Source organism: Denticeps clupeoides, chromosome 18, assembly GCF_900700375.1.
Source record: "Denticeps clupeoides chromosome 18, fDenClu1.1, whole genome shotgun sequence".
NCBI classification, from domain to species: Eukaryota; Metazoa; Chordata; class Actinopteri; order Clupeiformes; family Denticipitidae; genus Denticeps; species Denticeps clupeoides.
In genome coordinates, this window is record NC_041724.1 from 5,119,480 (window position 1) to 5,139,898 (window position 20,419).

At 45.0% G+C, this 20,419-nt stretch overlaps 1 protein-coding gene across 1 annotated transcript in view; it reads right to left on the bottom strand.

Moving 5' to 3' along the window:
• abca1b (ATP-binding cassette, sub-family A (ABC1), member 1B) overlaps window positions 1-16,947 on the bottom strand; it is a 28,131-nt gene extending 11,184 nt beyond the window's left edge. Inside the window, exons 1-18 of the mRNA XM_028959490.1 lie at window positions 16,743-16,947; window positions 15,680-15,786; window positions 13,708-13,801; window positions 11,781-11,922; window positions 11,395-11,513; window positions 8,338-8,459; window positions 7,088-7,279; window positions 5,641-5,730; window positions 3,167-3,410; window positions 2,940-3,079; window positions 2,727-2,843; window positions 2,441-2,635; window positions 1,890-2,095; window positions 1,627-1,803; window positions 1,321-1,543; window positions 972-1,193; window positions 551-869; window positions 177-351 (exon numbers count right to left, since the gene is read on the bottom strand). Coding sequence (XP_028815323.1) covers window positions 177-351; window positions 551-869; window positions 972-1,193; window positions 1,321-1,543; window positions 1,627-1,803; window positions 1,890-2,095; window positions 2,441-2,635; window positions 2,727-2,843; window positions 2,940-3,079; window positions 3,167-3,410; window positions 5,641-5,730; window positions 7,088-7,279; window positions 8,338-8,459; window positions 11,395-11,513; window positions 11,781-11,922; window positions 13,708-13,801; window positions 15,680-15,786; window positions 16,743-16,872 — 3,014 coding nt within the window. The 5' untranslated portion in view covers window positions 16,873-16,947. The remainder of the gene's footprint in view (window positions 1-176; window positions 352-550; window positions 870-971; window positions 1,194-1,320; window positions 1,544-1,626; window positions 1,804-1,889; window positions 2,096-2,440; window positions 2,636-2,726; window positions 2,844-2,939; window positions 3,080-3,166; window positions 3,411-5,640; window positions 5,731-7,087; window positions 7,280-8,337; window positions 8,460-11,394; window positions 11,514-11,780; window positions 11,923-13,707; window positions 13,802-15,679; window positions 15,787-16,742) is intronic.
• Between the last annotated feature and the right edge of the window lie 3,472 nt (window positions 16,948-20,419).

The following is a 20,419-nucleotide window of genomic DNA, read 5'->3' on the forward strand; positions in this document are numbered from 1 at the left end:
GTGTTACTTAATGGCCTAATAATGAGTGGGGCACATTGTGAAGATATGTGGGTTGGAACAAAGACCTCCTGGCAGATGTTCCTCCAGGACCAGTAAACACGGCTCAAAGCAATAATGACAGAAGAAAATGCCGTGTTTTCAAAAATTTCCAACAGTTATTGGGCTGAAGCTCTTACATGGTGGTGGTTTTTCCGGCTCCATTGTGACCAAGGAATGAAGTTATCTGACCCTCATAAAAACCCAGCGTCAGTCCATCCACTGCCAACTTCTTGCCATGTCGGTAAACCTTCACAAGGTTCTCGATGTACACACCTGGCTCCAGGTGTGCAGGTTCCTCCTCCATACAAACAGCTGCAAATTCAGAAGAAATTAACCCCTAAAGTCAGGTAACCTCTGACTCCCTAACCACAGTTTGGGGGGTCAAAAAAATTATTCCTCTAATTAATAAGCTGATTAAGCAAACATTTCCATTTTTGAAAATACAATACCCTATTTTGGCCACCAATAACAACACTAAAGGGTGTTTTCAGGCTTGGGGAATATTCATCACCTCCACTGTTTCCTGCCTTTCTCAGCAGAACTGTTGTTTTTCTGTCCTCTTCTTCTCCACACCAGTAGGACCTGGTGAACGGGAAGTACCAGGGTCGGGGGATGCCGTACTGGCCAGGGAACACCGCTTCAATGTACCAAGTCATGACACCGTAGAGGAAGGCATCAAAATACATGAGCAGCAGGGCGGTGTTAAGGCTGTAGTCGTCGCCCTGGTGGGGGCTGGAGAACAGGTTGCTCCACTGGATCCCCACACCCTGCTCCTCGAACAGGGCAAAGTACTCGCAGCCAAAGCCAAAGCACACTGGGGACAGCAGGCTCTAAATATTGAAGCATAAATATACACATATGGTAAAGCGATTAAACAGAAAAACAAGATAACGGTCCAAGGTAGCTTCCAAAAACAGCAGTGGAAAACTCACAGCGATGACTTTGGCGGTCATGCCAATGTAGTCTTCCCAGGCGACACACAGCACGTAGGGCAGATAGAGGGTGAAATAAATGATGCCCCCACAGGCTGCTGCCAGGTTGGCACGGGCAAAGGCCGTGCTGATCAGGAAACACTGCATGATGGTAACCACCCCGAAGGAAGCCAGAAAAAGGAACACCACTCCTGGGTCACTATATGGCAAGAGATTACCCATCTTTTGCAAGATTGGAGGAGAAGTAAGCAGATGAAGGAATGTTAGAAGCCATTTCTGGGCATTTGTCAATGTTTAATATGTTTAAGATGAATGATTGATTTAATAAGTGGACATTTGAAAGGGTCACCTTCAGCAGAAGCACCAGTAGACCTGCACTGATGAGGAGTGGGATCAGGCTGCTGATGAACCAGCTCAGCCACAGGATGCCATTGTCCAATCCCATGATCCTCATGGTCTCCTTCAGACGGGCCTCCTTTTCATAGACAACGCTCTTGATAATAATGGCCACTGAGTACATCCAGGCCAGGGTCATGAAGAGAGGCATGGAACGGCTCATCACACGCAGGAAGCTACAAAGGGGTCAGGGGTCAAAGTAACGGGTGAGAATCTCAACAATTTTGTTTAACCATGAACAAAGTCTAACAAGACTCACATGTCGTCCACGTAACAGGGGTAGGGCATCTGCTGGATGTAGACCCCCATCTTCTCCTTGGTTTTGGTCAGTGCTCTGATTATGCTGTGCTCAATCACATCCTGCAGGTAGGAGAAACCTCCCCAGACATAACGGAGGTCCTCAAATGGGTCTGCTCGAGGACCAGGGTCCCAGTACCTGCAAAACAACGCAAAACAAATAATTGCACATAAAATTTCAGTGTTGCAACCTAAGCTTTGTGGACAATACTGAAGGCTCCTTACGCGTCTTTGATCTTGTTGGTGCGCTCCACGTTGTCGATGTCCATACGGATCTTGAAGTCCACATGGGGCGGCAGCTCTGAACTGTTTGAGCTAATGTTCAAAAACACAATACCTGCCCAGAATTTGCGGTTGTCAAGCAGACCCATGGACTCGTTCACCAGCTTCTCCTCTGTGCTTACTGGCTCCAGCTTATCCAGGTTCACACACTGGAGAACACACACATACAGGACATGCACTGTGTTACTGGAAATTCACTTCCATACGTCTCTGCCCCTTTGCTGATCTATTGGTGTATTGAAGGGCTTTGTGAATTCATAATGTGGTTCAACACGTGGCATGGGGCACCACCATCTGGTCAAACTGTGTAAGTGCAGAACACATCCAGTGATTCAGGTTCTATATCTCTTTTCTTCTGTTCACTTCCTTATTTAATTTTCACTTCTGCTTCAGTTATGTCTCAGACTTGGGTAATGCATGTTGTAATACAGCAATACATGGTTTATCTGGGGACGAAATGTCCTTTCTGAGGGTAAAAGATGGTGCAATCTAACCTCCATGAAGCGTGAGATGCTGGTGATGGCCTGGTCAGTCTCATTAAAGACGTCCCTCCAGGTGAAGGCCGTTCCTGCAGGCCGTGTGTCTTCTGAGTGTTTGGATAGGAAACTGGCTATGTCCTCCACACTCCACTGGGTGCCTGACAGCTGGGCGCTGAAGATCATGGCACTGACGTTGTTCCTCAGCAGGGCCTGTGCAGAGGGAAGAGCTGGTAAGCCACCTACTTAAATAGACTATGATGGCTCACGTTGTGCGTGAGAAAGCTGTAAGGCTCTACCATACCCTGACAAGATCCATCTCTTCACTGTTCTCCATGAAATTCCAAACTTTTGGCCTCATTTCCAGCCACATCCCACCCAATTCTCTCAGCACCCCCAGCTCCTGAAAAGTCTTGTTCACCTGAAGAAGAAGAAGAAGAAGAAGCGTACAGAGTCAGAATGAATGGGACAAGAGGCCAGGCATGGGATAAGAGTTCAGGAACGGGAAGGCTGGTACCTCAGTGATGATCTTCTGAGTGGCAAGCGTGTTGGGAGTGAAGAGGATCTTGCCCATCAGTAGCGGTTTCAGGGCCTTCCAGATCATCCGAGACACCGGGCTGGTCTCCATGTTCTTTATCAGGCTGTTGCAGTACGGAGCTGAAATGCACAGATAACGTCATTTGTCACACCCGTGACCATTGCTGGACCATGGCAGGATATCAGCACACTAGTTTGGTTGCTTACTGGTGGTGTTGTCGTAGAGAGTCACGGATTCATCCTCGCTGCTGTTACCATGGTTGGCAAATAACGCCTGGTAGTTCTCATCCTCGTACCAGTTGAGCGACTTGATCTTCAGCCCACCGCCCTCGGGGTGCCCGCAGACGATGCGCGAGACGGCCTGGTACATTTGTGCAGGCGAGTCCGTGGCGTTCTCCATCAGAAACTGGATCTCGTTGCGCAAATCACTCCAGCTGCGCATGCTGGCCAGCTGCGGTGGCAGAGAAGAGATGGTGGGGAGTCAATACACGTGGAAGTGACGGACCTTCACGGACCAGAAACTACAAGTCCAGACCAGAATTTGGATTCAACCCAGCAGTAGGGCGGCTGGGTCCACAAAGTAAAGTGAAGTGATTGTCACTTGTGATACGCGGCAGCACAGCACACGGTGCACACAGTGAAATTTGTCCTCTGCATTTAACCCATCAGCCTGAGTGAGCAGTGGGCAGCCATGACAGATGCTCTGCTCTGCTCTGCTCAGTGGCACCTTGGCAGATCGGCAACCTTCTGATTACGGGGCCACTTCCTTAGGCCACCTCTGACCCAACTGAACTCATTTGGTTGGTTTTGTAGTATCTAATTCCTGAATGCCTCAATGCACGGGCAAAGTCCTTCAGAGAATGCATCTGAAGACCCTTCCCATGATGCACTGTGTGGATTTTTTTTTTCCAGAGCTTTGCTGCTGTGGCAAAGGAAAGTCAGCTGAGGGAAACAGCGTTGAGGTGCAGAATCACAGAAATAGTTGTTGCATGACTCATTCGTAGCAAACACAACAAACACAGACATTGATCTGAACCTGAATAACATGCTCAGACCTCAGATTACACCCCGCTTTGATCAGGACAAGTGGAGCGCCTTTTGTCCTAAAAATCTCTGGCCACAAACAACAGGCATGTGCAGAGAGGCAGCATTGCCACTGGGGGTGATAAGAAGGTCCCCTTTTCCCTAAAAACCCTTCACCTCGTCCTTCCCTCCTCCGCCACTCCCCGTGTTTTCCACTCCGCTTCAGACGAGCGGAAAATGCCAAAAGGAGGAAAACAACTGGGCACCGGGTGAAGGTTACTGGCGGTCATGAGAAAAAGAGAGGGAGAGAGGGAGGGAGGTTCAGCCACATCAGCAGTTTGGTGTGTCACATGCTCCCAGCTCAGAACTGGCAGAACCGGGAGGGAGGGACAGAAGGAGTGGAAGGATGGAGACTGAGGCCCGAACAGAGAGAGAGGGGGAAACAGCTGTGTGCCGCCACTGCTCGGGCCTGGCATACTGACGCTTTACAACAGAGGGAGGATAAAGGGGTGAAGAATGGAGGAGCAATGGGGGAGTGCTGTACAGAGGAGGGGTGTTGAAAGTGAAAGTGAAGCCATTGTCATTGTGAAACACTGCAGCACAGCGCACGGTGACACAATGAAATGTGTCCTCTGCTTTTAACCAGCAACCTTGGTGAGCAGTGGGCAGCCATGACAGGCGCCTGGGGAGCAGCGTGTGGGGACGGTGCTTTGCTCAGTTGCACCTCAGTGGCATCTTGGCGAATTAACCACTAGGCCACCACTGCTTAGGTGTGAAACACCTAAAAAACTATTAAAATTGTTAGGATATATGAACTGACATATGAATTGCTGAGAATGTAGCTTAGATGCCTTCAAAATATATTTTTCTCCACTTTTGGAACAAATGTTATTTTATCTATATTATCTTACTGTTTTAAGTATTTGTACTTTATTCGTTTTAATATTCCCACAATTTTATGTATTTTATTTTGTTATATTGTGCTATAGTTATAGTTTCTAGTTATCATTTCTAATGTAAAGCACTCTGAGCTTTGTATGTATGCTACATAAAAAAAGTTTTTTCTGCTTCTACTATAGACAATGATTTGATGCTGTAGGTTTTTCTTATTTATTATGGCATAGTTATGACACACACACACACACACACACACACACACAGTCATGTCATCAGAGATCAGAAAAGCAAAAGACTGGAGATATATTGGCCTCATGGCACATGAAACCACAGATGGTGAAACACTGAAATATTCTACATAAAAACCTCTTCCTTCTGGGTGGTGCGTCCAGTTCATGACACACCCCCTCCTAAAAAACTATCTCTAAATAGATGTCCATATATGTCTACACACACAGTTTCCGTCAGTTTTTTGAAAATGTTGTCTATGCTTTGGCCTCATCACCCTCCACTGTTCTTTCAATCTCTTTGTTGTTTCAGATGTGCCACAAAACCCAAACTTCATCTCAAATCTCAGCACCCCTCTACGAAACACTGAGATGTTTATGGATGCTTCAGAATGCAGCTGGTGTGGCAGTTATTATCCTAACACAATCACATACACATAAAAGCACATAAGTAACAGACTAATCTAACCTGTGTAGTGTCGATGGTAATAAATGATGTAGGTACGTGTGTGAGAGAGCGAGAGCAAGACTTACCTCAACAGCTAAAGCCCCCAGACTTTCCAGGAGATTATCTGTTGCCCTGACAACTTCTTTAATATAACGGGGGTTAGTCTTCGAATTGGTCTGTGACAGAAAGAAAAAGACAAAAGAAAAGAAGGAGAAACATCGTCAGAGGCTTTTTGAAGACTGTGGACTCCTGAACAGTCTTCACCCACACAGCTCCTATGCCAGGGTTGAGTAAAATGACAAATATGATATTAACCTTCTCTCTGAATGAATATTATGAGTTACTTAAGCTATGAGCTATTTGAACGTTAATTCCTGCTAATAAAAAATGCCAAGTATCTTTGTTTTGGTCACTTCTGCACATGTTATAACCTAGTGTATGGAAAAAGGTGCTGCATTTGACCCTGACTCAGGGAGGTTGCAGAGTTCAGCAATGATGACTTTAATCTGCCATCTCTATTTAAATGTTCATATTCTTCAGTCATAAACTGGTCATAAAATCCGAGTGATTTGAAGCCCTTGCGGCTGATAATTCCTGGAAATGACTTAACATGGATTACAGCAGCAAAAGTTACACAAGCACCTAACAAATCCCATTTCCCATTGGCATTGCAATCTAACCAGAAATGTGGAACTTTGGTCCGACTTAACCTGCAGCGAAAGTCCCTGAATCACGGGCTAAACTGGCACGAGCTCCAGAAACGTGACTTAATTGACCTCATATCGGCTCACAGAGCAGGATGAAAAAAGACAGCGCAGCTGTCCCGACAAGTTCTCACTTACAAACATGCCTGCAGGCTACATGTTCATGTAGGTGTGTCCGAGACAAGACTTAACACGCTCCCCGCCACCTACGTCCTTTTAAATATGCCTTTCTCCATTGGCTTCCTTTCTGTTTCGTTTGCCAGAGCTGGCACAGGGTCCATGAATGATTCAGTATCTTGGCTGTGCCGGTGTCTGCCGGAAGACACTGCTTGATATGGCCAACTGCATTTTACGGATGGGAGGGCCCATACTGAGGGGGGTGAAGGGGACTCGAGCGGCAATTTAAACCTGATTAGGTGAAAAACGTGTGTGGAGAAGACATTTATTAGGAATTTAAACCAGCATAACCCTTCAGGGACAGGATTGGTCTAATAAAAACCAAGCTAGAAAATCCAAGAACTAAGCTACACTTTAGTCCCAGACTATATAATGGACTAACAACGAAATAACAACAAGAAAAAAAAGATCAATAGTCTGTCCTTCTTGATTAGAAAAGAAATCCGACAGAAGAGCCAGCAGTGTAAGAGATAGCAGTAGGATGGACTCTTTGATCTACTTCACAAGTTCTTTTCGTGTGTTGACTGGTTGGTTTTCTTGACTGAAATACGCATGCCGTTGTGTAGGACTAGTAGAAGCTGACCAATCAGCACACAGCTAAAAATACAGGTGCATTCAACCAAAATGGCCGTTCACCAATTCGTTCTCTCACCCAGATAGGTTTGAAGAAGTCCAGGTTTTCTTTAAAGAGGCCCTCAGCTTGGTTGAGCCACCAGCGAGGGGCTCGACAGATAATGTCCTGGGCCAGCTGAGACACTCGCGCGTCTGAGATGTTCACAAAGTCCTCCAGTCTGGACCCGTTGCACATGTCCCTCAGATGTACACCCGAACCTTTGGTCAGGACCTGCAACAAGAAGGCCCCCAGTGATAAGATTGTGCACATCAGGCGCACGCACTCTGTAAACTAAAGGGAAGAGCAACAGCACAGAGCAAAGAGCTTCACACGGTGCCCAGATAATGGAGGTTAAATTTGCCTAAATTCTTAAAAACACTTTATATTCCTAGATCCATACACAAACACACACATATATAAGTGGTCAAAAATGTGTGGTGATAAACATAACTTGACTGAAACTAAAATTATGACCACCAAAACAACAACTGTGTGTGTGTGTGTGTGTATATATATATATATACACACCACACACACACACACACACACACACACATACATACACAAATATACACACACACACACATACACACACCACACACACACATATAAACAGTACAGGCCAAAAGTTTGGACACCTTCTCATTCAATGTGTTTTATTTATTTTCATGACCATTTACGTTGGTAGATTCTCACTGAAGACATCAAAACTGTGAATGAACACATGTGGAGTTATGTACTTCACAAAAAGTGGAGACCTGGTCTCCACAGTCACCGGACCTGAACCCAATCCAGATGGTTTGGGGTGAGCTGGACCGCAGAGTGAAGGCAAAGGGGCCAACAAGTGCTAAACACCTCTGGGAACTCCTTCAAGACTGTTGGACAACCATTTCAGGTGACGACCTCTTGAAGCTCATCGAGAGAATGCCAAGAGTGTGTAAAGCAGTAATCAGAGCAAAGGGCGGCTATTTTGAAGAAACTAGAATATTAAACAAGTTTTCAGTTATTTCACCTTTTTTTGTTAGGTACATAACAATCAATGTGAGTGGTCATGAAAATAAAGAAAACACATTGAATGAGAAGGTGTGTCCAAACTTTTGGCCTGTACTGTATATATAGTTCTTTTTTGCTGACCTGTCTTTAATTTTTGTTTTAGTCTAGTCTTTTACATATACAGACACATACACACTCACATAAATACATACATACATGTTTATGTATCTATGTATATACCAGACAAATCAAATTTCTACATGACTGCTGTGTGCTGTGTTTTCATCCATGCTCACCTTCTCAAGGTTCACTTTGGCATCAACAACCTCCCGTATCGCCTTCTCTGAAAAAGAGGCATTTCGTGCCAGGAACGTGGACAGTGTCTCGTTGTCATGTAGAAAGTCCCTCAGTTTGAATCCTGAATGAAAGAACAGGACATTATGAGTCTACTGGCTCCACACAAACACACACACGCATTGCACTTATAATCACCTTGTCATTCTACATGAACAGAACGGGACAGTAAATGACAAGTGTACTGACAGACAGGGCCCTTAATTTTCAGCTTATTTTGCCTAATAATGTTACTGGGCTTGTGTTCTGTGACACTCGATTGTGCATTTGTGCATGTGCTCACTCGCTCCAGGCCGCCCCGCAAACTATTCATTCATCCCGGCGTCTCCATCCGTGCAGACGTGAGCTGAGTTTTCTGCTCAGCTGGATTAAGTTACTTTTCTCTGGGAAACTTCAGAGACGTGTCTGAACAGGAGCCGAGGGGAGAGCCTTCCGCGAGGCGCGTCACCTGACTGATACGCCGCCCCGCCCGTAATCCACCTCCGCTTTGTGTCGATGGACTTGTCGGGACCCCGATCCACTGAGAGAGAACATTCCAGAGCACCTCCAATGCGCATAGCTCACAGTCATGTATTTTCCTTCCATCTATGCCACAGTAAAAATGCCTTTTGTAATCAAACTAATATTGCCTCCCCTAATCAGAGGGGGCAAAAGTCGATTCTCCACTCGAGTAGAAGTATAGAAAGTATCGGTACAACACAAGAGTTGACTCAAACAGGCTTAATGGTAAAAAAAACAAAGAGAACAAGCGGAGATGTTCCTCCTTTGTGGGTGTTGATGCTTCTAACACTAAAACCATTGCCTTTTTCCTTTGATTTTATGGCTTTCATGTTGATGTGCATTATATGAAAAGACAGATCCACCAATGGGATTGTCTTGTCTGTGTGCGAGTTTATGAGCCCCATTAAAAATGCACAGCCCAGAACAGTAACGATATCTGTGGACCAGCATGATAAATGGTCACGTAGAGTAATAAAGTGTTTATACTCCGTCGTTTCCCACCTCTGCTCCTAATGATTGACTGATTGATGGTAATGAAAGACTACTCTGATCCCGAGTATGAGCTCTTCTGAGCTGAACTTCTGAGCCCTTCTCCAACCCAGGGAAGGCTCTGCGTGTCCAGACCTGACGCCAGATTGCATCTGCGTTCAGCTTCCTCTCTTTTCCCATGTTTAATAAGCCTTTGTTTGAAGGTTTTGGGACATTGACCCCCGTAGACGGGAGCAAAGAAGAGAACCTGGACAGTGTTCCTCTTCACGCCTTTAACCCCACTTCCAAGGGACCCCACTGTTCTACACACCTCCACACACCCCCAGGCCTCTCAGGTAGTGTATTCAGTGAAGGTGTGTGGGGGAGGGAGAAGGAAGCAAACATCTGAAGGCGATGGATTCCAAAGACGTCACTCTGTCACCATTCAAAAAGCAAAGGAGGTTAAGTGTGGAGGTAGCAGAGAGGGGTCCACTGGTTTTTTGGCTGGAGGGAGGGGAGGGTGTTAAAATTATGAGTGACCTTTCCCCCAGTAGCCTAATTCAAATCCAGTACAGGCCGAGGGCCAGCTTCCCAGTATCACCGGAACATCTGGACTCATCAGAGTTAAAAATAACGCAAGATTTTCAAAGGCGTAAATTACTGTGCACTAATCAGAGTGCTATGTGATGTGGTATTTATTAAAACCATTATTAAAGGGCAATAAATAAATAAAAGCTGGTCTATATTACTGAGAAGCCTCACAATCTTATTTCTCATCTGTGTGTGTGCAAAAAGGAAGCATTTGCATGGTCTTTGCACGTCAAAGAGCCTGAACTACTCACATCTCAACTGATATCGATTGATTTGATCCAAACCGGTAGGGTTCTTTTGTGTAGAACGCCCTAAATGAAAACTATCAATGCCAAAGCCTAATCTTCATCTGAATAATCGCTGGCGCTAAAAAAAACCCGATGTACATTCCATCAGAGAGCCAAAGTCAACAGCCGATGCTTTCATCTTGAAGTCCAGATGGACCAGAGGAGGGAAGCTGGCCCTGACTGATGTATAGGACATACAGAAGGACCGAAGGTGTCATTGGGTGCACGATGAAACCCTTGACCACAAACCCGCTGACCCCCCGGGAACACTTTCATGTTAAGTACAGTCCACCTGAACACAAGGGAAGGGAACACGGACCAGGAAGCCATAAGAAGCTTCACAATGGCTTGGAAACGCTTTCAAAGCCATTTTCTTTAGATAAAAAGTAAGACTACTGCAGCCTCATTCACCCCAACCCAATAACCTCTTCACAATAGGACCACTTTCAGATGGTTTTCTAATGAAATTATATCATTTTAAAAGCATATATTAATAAATAATAACTTCAATGTTGAGAGTGGACTACGGTGAGCAGCAGGTCAAATTGAAAGGTTTGGGTAAGTAAGAGTGACGCTGATTTCATCAAAATGTTTGCTCGCAGTCGGCCCTTAATATGACTGTAAATAGGCCACACCATCCTCAAACACAAAACCCACACAAACATCAGCTCTGGGGAACAGCCCGCTGCTCCTCAAACAATACCAGGCGACTGGTATTATTTTGGCCCCATTTTTGATTTCCCATATTTCAATATGAGCGTCTCATCTCTCTTACTGACGCCAGGGGACGGCACAGCAAGGTCACAGACAGACATTCGCTTTCTACAAATACCGCGATGAAGTAAACTTTTTTTGGGGGACTTTTGAAGTCATTATTAGAACAGAAGGACGTCTGTGTGTGCGTGCGTCCTGATGGGTGTGTATGTATTCCTCAATGGCACGGGATCTAGAGCTGCGAGCCAAAGCTTGCCGCCGCCTTGCCCTCTCCGCTTCCATTGAAGAACCCATCCCACACAAAACTCACCCCATAGGCTCAAATTTGAATACGCCGCTCTCATTGGACACCAGAGGCTGCAATGGACTATTCTTTTGTCCAAGCAGTATTACCCTGAAATCCACATAAAAACTGTGATGAAGCAGGACAAGGCCTACCTCCAGTGTGGTTCTGCATGGTCTTGAGGGCCTTGATTAAGTCCTTAAAGCTCTCCAGGCTTCTGTCCTGCTGACCGTACAGCAGGATTTTCTTGGCGTCTGTGAACAGACGTGATATTCTGCAAACACAAATTGTGCATTAGTGGGTAAAAAACATCATTAACACTTGTGTAAAGCAGCTCTAGGGGGAAATATATAGAATTTTTCATCCAGTCCAGGCTGAGTGTCTCACCCAAACATCTGGACTTATAACTAAAACAAAACTTTCAAAGGACAAAATTACTGTTCTCTAATCAAATGGTTCTATGTTCTATACATTTCAGGAACCATGATTGCTCAGGGGGGGAAAACTGACTGTGAATTCCCTCCCATTTAGACTGGCTTACATCGAATCGTTGAAGTTGCCCACCACTCCAGGTGACTCTCCAGGCGTTGGGTGCCGGAAGCAGGGGTTGTTGGCGTTGCAGATGATACCCTGTATCCATGGCAACGTGCCTGCCGAGGGCATGGCTTTATTCGGAAAATGACCTGAGACATACAAACACAATCCAGCTGTTTAGACATTGCCTAGAGCCCTAAATTACTTCAAACACATCTGGGCCTACGGGCCACCAGACCTGTACCCTGGCCACCAAACGGCAAACAATCTGCCTTATTTGGAATGGCAGTCTCGGCCCATGCATCTAACTCAAGAGGCAGGCATGCCTCGGGTGGCCTCTTCTGACATCAGCGTCCCACCCGGTGACACAACTCCCTTAGTGCCACACGGTCACAGCGCAGACCTGCGCTCTCCCACAGATTATCTTATCTCAGCAATAGGACAAGAGCTAGCTAGCCTCGGCTCATCTCCGTGCGCGGGACCTTATCATAATGCCTGCGCAGTGATTGCCAAAGAAGCTAAAAAAGAACTTTGTCCCACCCAATGCAACCTGTTCTCCCACTGGACGATCCTCGCTTATTTACGTGCCGAGTCAAAGAAGGAGCCCTGCTATCAGTCAACCTTAAGACTGCCAACTGGCCCATTGCTCAGCATAGGCCAGATAAGATAAAAGTCGCAGAAAAGCATGAAGTCTGCAGTTTTGAGACCGCCATGTTGGGATGAAAAGTGAAAACACTCACATTTATGCACTATACACGTGATGAACCCAAAAAAAAGCATGATTTTCTGCGACAGAGCCATTTGCTCTGGAGGACGCGCAGGTTCCCGTCTCATGACCGAACCTTCAACTATTCCCCTTCTCACCTAAGGCAGCAAATTTAGAGAAATGAAAGATATTTTTGCCACTTCCTATTTCCTGTAACTTGCTGGTTTACTGCAGTACAGCTGGGAGAAGCTTCAGCACCCCAATTCACAATATGGAAGAATTCCTATAGAAAAGTGCATCAGATATTAAATAAATAATTACACAGATCATTCCTTGAGGGTTGTCATGTCTTTTTTTTCTTTCTGGGACTTTGGTAATGAGGCCATAAAACACTTATCCCTACAGGTATTCAGAAGTAGGAAAAAAAATCTCTCAATCTGTGTACGTACGGACATCAACATGGTTCTTAATGGAACCAAAAATGGTTCTGTTGTTGCTTCACACGTAGTGACATTTTGAGTTTCTTCTAAAACGCTAATAGTTTTGTAATATTGGCTGGAAAAAAAAAACACTGTGTGATTGCTGCAATACTGCCATTTTCTTTTGGATATCTGGATATATGATTTAATCAAAAACAGAACAGCAATCACATGCACACCGGACTGAACTCTAATGTGGGTCCGGGACAGCCTGCACCTGATAAAGCCACAGCTATCATAGTGATCTTGATAACACCCTGATTACGAGAATAAAACAGACTCTGTATATGACATAGATGGCAGAGCCACGTGTTGCTGGATGAAATATTGATGAGAATTCTCAAGCACATTCATATTCATCATATAGACAGTGGGTCACTTTTTTTTTTAGCTATATGAGGACACAAAATAGCCAACTGCTTACTGATAAAGGTGCATGCATTCAGACAATAGAGCTTGCTATCGGACGTGCAAATATTTAATGCAATAGTTCAGACTGATAATTGAATTGGCTGCATCGTTGCACTATATCATTGATTAGCTGCTGATATTCTTTGGTTTATACGTCAGGATGGAAGTCTGAGTTTGCTCTTTATCTTCATGAACCGTCAAAGATGCACAACTAGCCCTACTTTTAATTTCTGTCACTTTAATCGTGTTTTTTCTTTTTTTTTTTGGAAAGAAATGCGGTTCAGAAATTGCGTTCGTATCAAAGCTGATGCCACGCGACTTGTATCAGGCGTACTCACATTCATGCTGCTCATATGGTGGATAGTTCAGTCTCACGGCGATGAGGATGAAGAAGATGAAGAGTGGCCACACAATCTCAATCAGCAGCTGGAGCTGGAACACACAGACACACACAGTAAGCTTTTTCAACAGTGTCCTTTTGCAGAATCCATTAAGACATTTTCCCATGAGAACTGTTACTATCCACTCACGGAGCTTTCAGGACTGGACACCCATCTCTATCTCTGCTTAGGAATAAGTCTGTTGACCAGAATGTCCCAACTCTGCTTTAAAACCACATAGTCCTTTGGCGTCAACTCTTACCACAGTTACTGGTTAAAAGGCCACAGATGCAGACGCAGTCAGCACTAAAGTTTGTGTGGGAACAAGCTGAGACTGTAGAACGTGCTAATAATAGCATGGAAAAATAAAGTCAAATGAAACAAAAGAAGACTTGAACCCATCACCCAGAAGCAACACGCGTTTCGCATAAGGGCCGCATCCTCTCCACCTGGTTCCTTGCGGTAGAGGTGGCTGCTACTGAACCAAAAGCCCCCCGCTGTGCGTCAGAACACAACCTGGCAGAGATTCAGCTCCGCTCGTCTCTCGTCGGCAGGCCCGGCCCTAACAAATTTGGAGCCCTAGGCAAGGTTTCACACGGCGCCCCCTCATGTCGCAGTAAATTGAACAGCTTTAAGCAGTCTTAGGCATTCTTTTATTTAAATAAACCAATTGCAAATTTAAAATACAAAAGAAAATGTATGAACTTGAGCTTGTTGAACGTGTGTTGTCAGTGAACAGGCTGTAAAACGTTTCGGCTCCAGACACTCAGCATTGACAAACTGATGCTGACTATCTGGGCAACGTTCTCTAACGGCAGTCAAGTTGCCATTGTTTGTGTCAAACAAGTTGTGAATTTGTTGTGACACTGAAACTCTATGCTCTATGCTTGAAGCTCCTGTCCATCAACGTGTACTTTGTTACAAGTAGCAGAACAATGTGAATAATTCCAGGATGCCTTTTCATTGGTTGTGTTGTATTTTGCCCAGATACAACACTGCTTTTTCTGATTGGCTGTTGTACGGGCCCTTTGTTTTCTTCTTTTTTTGATTGGCTGGTAAATGACAGGTTCTAGGACCCCAGCGGAGGCGCTGTGGGCATACAGTACAGGCCAAAAGTTTATTTTCATGACCATTCAAATTGGTAGATTCTCACTGAAGGCATCAAAACTATGAATGAACACATGTGGAGTTATGTACTTAACAAAAAAAGGCTGAAATAACTGAAAACACGTTTTATATTCTAGTTTCTTCAAAATAGCCGTCCTTTGCTCTGATTACTGCTTTGCACACTCTTGGCATTCTCTCGATGAGCTTCAAGAGGTCGTCACCTGAAATGCTTTTCCAACAGTCTTGAAGGAGTTCCCAGAGGTGTTTAGCACTTGTTGGTCCAGCTCACCCCAAACCATCTGGATTGGGGTTCAGGTCCGGTGACTGTGGAGGCCAGGTCTCCACTTTTTGTTAAGTACAGAACATCACATTCATAGTTTTGATGCCTTCAGTGAGAATCTACCAATGTAAATGGTCATGAAAATAAAAAAACACACTGAATGGTGTGTCCAAACTTTTGGCCTGTACTGTATTAGCCTACAATTTTTTTTTGTTTCAGAAATACAATGCGTGGTGGTAGTGCGTGACAAAAGACTTAAAAAAGAATGACTGTCCCGCTCAATGCGTGACACTTGAGAACCTTTATAGGAAAGTTATGCATCAGTATGTTTATTACTATTACTACAACTTAATAGGTTTTGCTAAGCATGTGGGCTTGTTCATTTCACATAAAGACATTAATACGAACTAGTTTTAAGAACAGTGGTACAATGTCCCCCCCCTCCGTTTGTCCATTTGCCTATATTGGCAACTCTGCAGAAAATGACAACCGTCATAATTACGTTTGAAAATAAAAATAAAGCAATGAATGTGGCCCGCTCACAGTTTGTCGTCGTCTGTAGGTGAAGTTCTTCCACAGCAGCAAGCCCAGCTGAGTGGAGACGGACATCTCGACCCGGGCGCGGCGACCGTCCCCGTCTTCTGCGGCGCCTGCGACGCAGGCACAGGGGTTTAGAAAGGCGGCCCGGAGCGGCCAGCGGGCGGCTCAAAGGTTCGGGGACAAAGTGCGCCCGCCAATCGGACTCCTCGGGCCCGGCGCGTTCTCCTTCCCTCCTGTTATTTCTGTTTCTTTCGCAAGTCTCTGCCTGGCTCCGGTTTCCCAGAATTCCGCGGCACAATGGCCCCCGGGGGTGGCGGGCGTATCGTGTTATACCGAGAGGCCATTAGCACGTTGCGAGCGTCGGGACGTCGACTGTTCTCGCTGATCAAGGCGAGGGGGGGGCGGCCGTGATTACATCAGAGCCCCGATCCACTCACGCCGCTTCCAGAACGGAACTCACAACTTACGATGCACATTTACACTTTTTTATTTATTTTTTTTACATCAGACGCCCCGATCCAGAGCGACTTACACCCTGGAGTCAAGTGTCGTGCTCGGGGACACGGTGGCAGCAAGTGGGGTTTGAACCCGGGTCGTCATGTCCGATAGCGGCCAATTACAGGCCACGTGACCCGCGAAGCGCCCGACGGACCGAGGCGAACACGACACGATCGCGGTCGTCTTTTTCTTCAGCTTTCATGTCACAAAACAACGACGAAGGAGCGGACTGCAAACTGTTATCGGTTCAGAACCATCTATAGCCAAGCAGCAATCGTCGTGTTGTAGTAATCAATTACGCGTATTTATTCAATTAGTCCATCTTTACCTTTTTAGAAAATGACGACTTTTTTTTTTTTTTGCCCGCATTTTTACCAGTTTATAACAGTATTATTCACCTAACGCGGCTTCCGTCCACAAAACTTTTCACGAAACTGCAGGACTTAAGCCGCCCCCCCCCCCCCCCCCCCCCCCCCCCCCCCCCCCGCTCTCAACAGACGGAATAAAATCTGGATGAGGGGATGAATTGATGAATGGATGGATGGATGGATGGATGAACGAATCTCACCTATCAGTCCGGCGGCGGACCCCCGGCTCACTCCTCCACCGCAGCAACACCCCTCTCTCTCTCTCTCTCTCTCTCTCTCTCTCTCTCCCTCTCTCTCTCTCTGCTCCGTCTTCCTCTCGGAAAAGCGCATCTGCCGCCACAGGTCGCTTTATAGCCGCTGCCGTCGGGGTTACTGTCGGTCACGGAGACGGTTCCCATTATCGGGCGCCGACGCCTGCGCAGCCGGCGCCTCGAACCGGCGCGGTGTTGCCACTACCGGGGATCAGAGGAACGAGGCTGTTTCTGAACCCTCCTGGTTTCCTGGCTTGGATTTTAAGACCGACGTTTGTGCTCAGTGTTCCATGCCATACATCAAAAATCTTTAACCGGCCAAGTGAGCTGAAATAATTTATTTTATAAGGTATTTATAGGGTCACGTTTGAGGTATAATAGTGTGTTTTCATATACAGTACAGGCCTGAAGTTTGGATTCTCACTGAAGGCATCAAAACTACGAATGAACACATGTGGAGTTATGTACTTAACAAAAAGTGGAGACCTGACCCCCACAGTCCCAATCCAGATGGTTTGGGGTGAGCTGGACTGTAGAGTGAAGGCAAAGGGGCCAACAAGTGCTAAACACCTCTGGGAACTCCTTCAAGACTGTTGGAAAAGCATTTCAGGTGACGACCTCTTGAAGCTCATCGAGAGAATGCCAAGAGTGTGCAAAGCAGTAATCAGAGCAAAGAAACTAGAATATAAAACATGTTTTCAGTTATTTCACCTTTTTTTGTTAAGTACATAACTCCACATGTGTTCATTCGTAGTTTTGATGCCTTCAGTGAGAATCTACCAATGTAAATGGTCATGACAATAAAGAAAACACATTGAATGAGAAGGTGTGTCCAGACTTTTGGCCTGTGCTGTAAGTGAATACATAATATGAACTAAGCAAATATAAAAACACATAACCCCTATATTGGGCTTTTTTTCTTTGGCGGTGATTATTTGGCAACACAGGTCCAACAACATCTGGACTTGATAACAAAACCCTTCACTCCTTATGGTTCCGTTTGTGTTTGGAGTATCTAAGTTTAAGAGGCACTTGAGTCTAGACCGCTTATCCAACAAGCAGGCACCTTTGTTGGGATATGTATTATTCATATAGTAATGCAGTAACTCCTACAGTGGTGTGCAGGCCATTCATTACTGTATGTCTGCATAGGATTGATGGAATACGTCGCACGTCCAAAACCACAAGCAGACCATTTGCAGGCTTAAAGCCACGTCTGTCCATCGTTGTCGTGATGTTATTTGACGCGCCCTATTTTTGGAGGAAGGCAACACACTTCTTGGCCTTTGGTGTTTCGGCAGGTCATTATAAAAGATTCACTCCTGAATAATCCCCACTGAATACAGCGCCATCGGCTTCATGTGATAAGGCCGCTGATGAGGTCAGTGACTTGTTGCCACTCCTGTGGCTGTGGACGGAGTGATCCATCGCATTTCCCTCTGCATGAGTAAAATCTTCTGTCCTTACAGCGTCAGATGTTTCATAATTTAACTCAATAAACATTAATGATAAATAACAATTAGTATAGCAATTAGGTGATGAGCAACAACCATGATATTGTGAAAAGTGAAATAGTAATAAATATGTAAACAAAAAATTAAATAGCAATGTATACACATATTAACATTGGCATATAAAAGTGAGGGATTAAACAACAAAATGTTAATTCTTTATGATTGAGTAGGTTCATCTAAGTCTAAAGTGATATTGTGTGGGATGCAGCCCAAGACCGACCAACAATGACCTGCTCCTGCTCAGGGAATCTGGGGAAGAGTTCAGCTGACGTCATCACCCAGAGGTCCAGTGTCAGTTGATGGGCTGTATTGACTCGCTCTGAAACGGGAAGTGGAGAAACCGGAGAGACACAGAATGATGAAAGAGTGGATAAACCCTGGCAGCGTGATGGTGGTGGACCGGCCTGGATCATCTCAGAGATCAGAGGAACGTTTTTTTTTTCCACCGGGCTTCACCAGCTACAGGAAAAAGCCGAGTCGTCTTTGGCCCATTGTGGATATCTTGTCAGAGGTTTCTGTTCTCCAACAAATTACAAAACAACACGGACAAACGTCTTTACAGAGTAATTTATCACATGACCATGTTGTTCTGGTGACCTGGACTCCACCTGTTTAAACCTAAACCCACTGAATAGCAAAATGCATGGCAATCATCTGGTCCTCTGGGACCAGAACAAACACGCCTATTAGAGAAAATGATCTTTCTCCATGAAAGCCTCCCAATGCCTCCTGAGATGCTGGAGGTTTATAGTGAAGAAGACATTTCTTAATAAATAATGGAGGCCTGGTATTTTTGGGAAGGCTTCAGAATCCCTGGGGAAAAGTATTGATTGTTCCTTTCCTGTGAAGTGTACCGAGACATTGATTTTCTGTTTGGGTGTGTCTCATACTATGTTGAGTCTACGTTTGTGTGTAATTGTAGATTGTTTTAAGTGTGTGTGTGTATAGCATCTTTTTATACACACACACACACACACACACACACACACACACACACACACACACACACACACACACACACACACACAGTACAGGCCAAAAGTCTGGACACACCTTCTCATTCAATGTGGTTTCTTTATTTTCATGACCATTTACGTTGGTAGATTCTCACTGAAGGCATCAAAACTATGAATGAACACATGTGGAGTTATGTATGTATTCCCACCTATGCAGCATTAGATGGGAACTTCAGAGATCTCCCAGCACAGATGAGTCGGTCAAATATTAACAGCTAAGTGAATTTAAATAAGATAAAAAAAACAGCATACTTGTAATATTTTTAGCATTATGATTAAAACCCATAGAACACGGAAAAATATTTTAGCATCGCCGTAATGTGAATAAACCAGGTAACGGCAGGTTTGATACATTACGCCAATGCTAAAATATTAGGTGTGACAGATGACATTTTTTTATGTTTAGCCTGTGTTGACTTTTTTCAGCGTAACCTTTGAATTTTCCAGCCTTTGGAATGCTCAATTTTCTAACTTTTGTGCCTTTTCCTCCACCAACCCCTACTCTTGAGGATTCTTTAGCCATTTATCAGAGGCTAAAACCACCATGAAACAAAAGACATTGTGGACAACATCTTGTCGAGGTGACAAAGGAACACACCGTAAAGAGTAAACGTTGGCTAAATACACCTAATAATTTAAAATAATTTTTAAAGTTTAGCCAGTCAAGAACAATTAATAGTAAAGTAAAACATAGGTGGGGGTATTCTGTGTGCCTTTTTCTTTGGTTGGTTGGTTGGAAATTAATTTAGGATGTGAGCGGATAGTGATGCGAGTAGCCTAGTGGGTAACACACAGGTTCGAATCCCACTTACTACCATCGTGTCCCTGAGCAAGACACTTAACTTAAGTGTCTCCAGGGGGGAGACTGTCCCTGTAACTACTGATTGTAAGTCGCTCTGGATAAGGGCGCCTGATAGATGCTCTAAATGTAAATTCATAACTCAGCTTTACAAAAACCTGCGACGTCTGCGACACCTGCCGGTCATTTGTTGAACTACAGGCTGGAGCCACACTGTAAAAACAACAAGCGTAAGTTAGAAAAATTATAATTTGGTTCACCGAGTTGTGCGTCCCTCACACACACACACACACACAC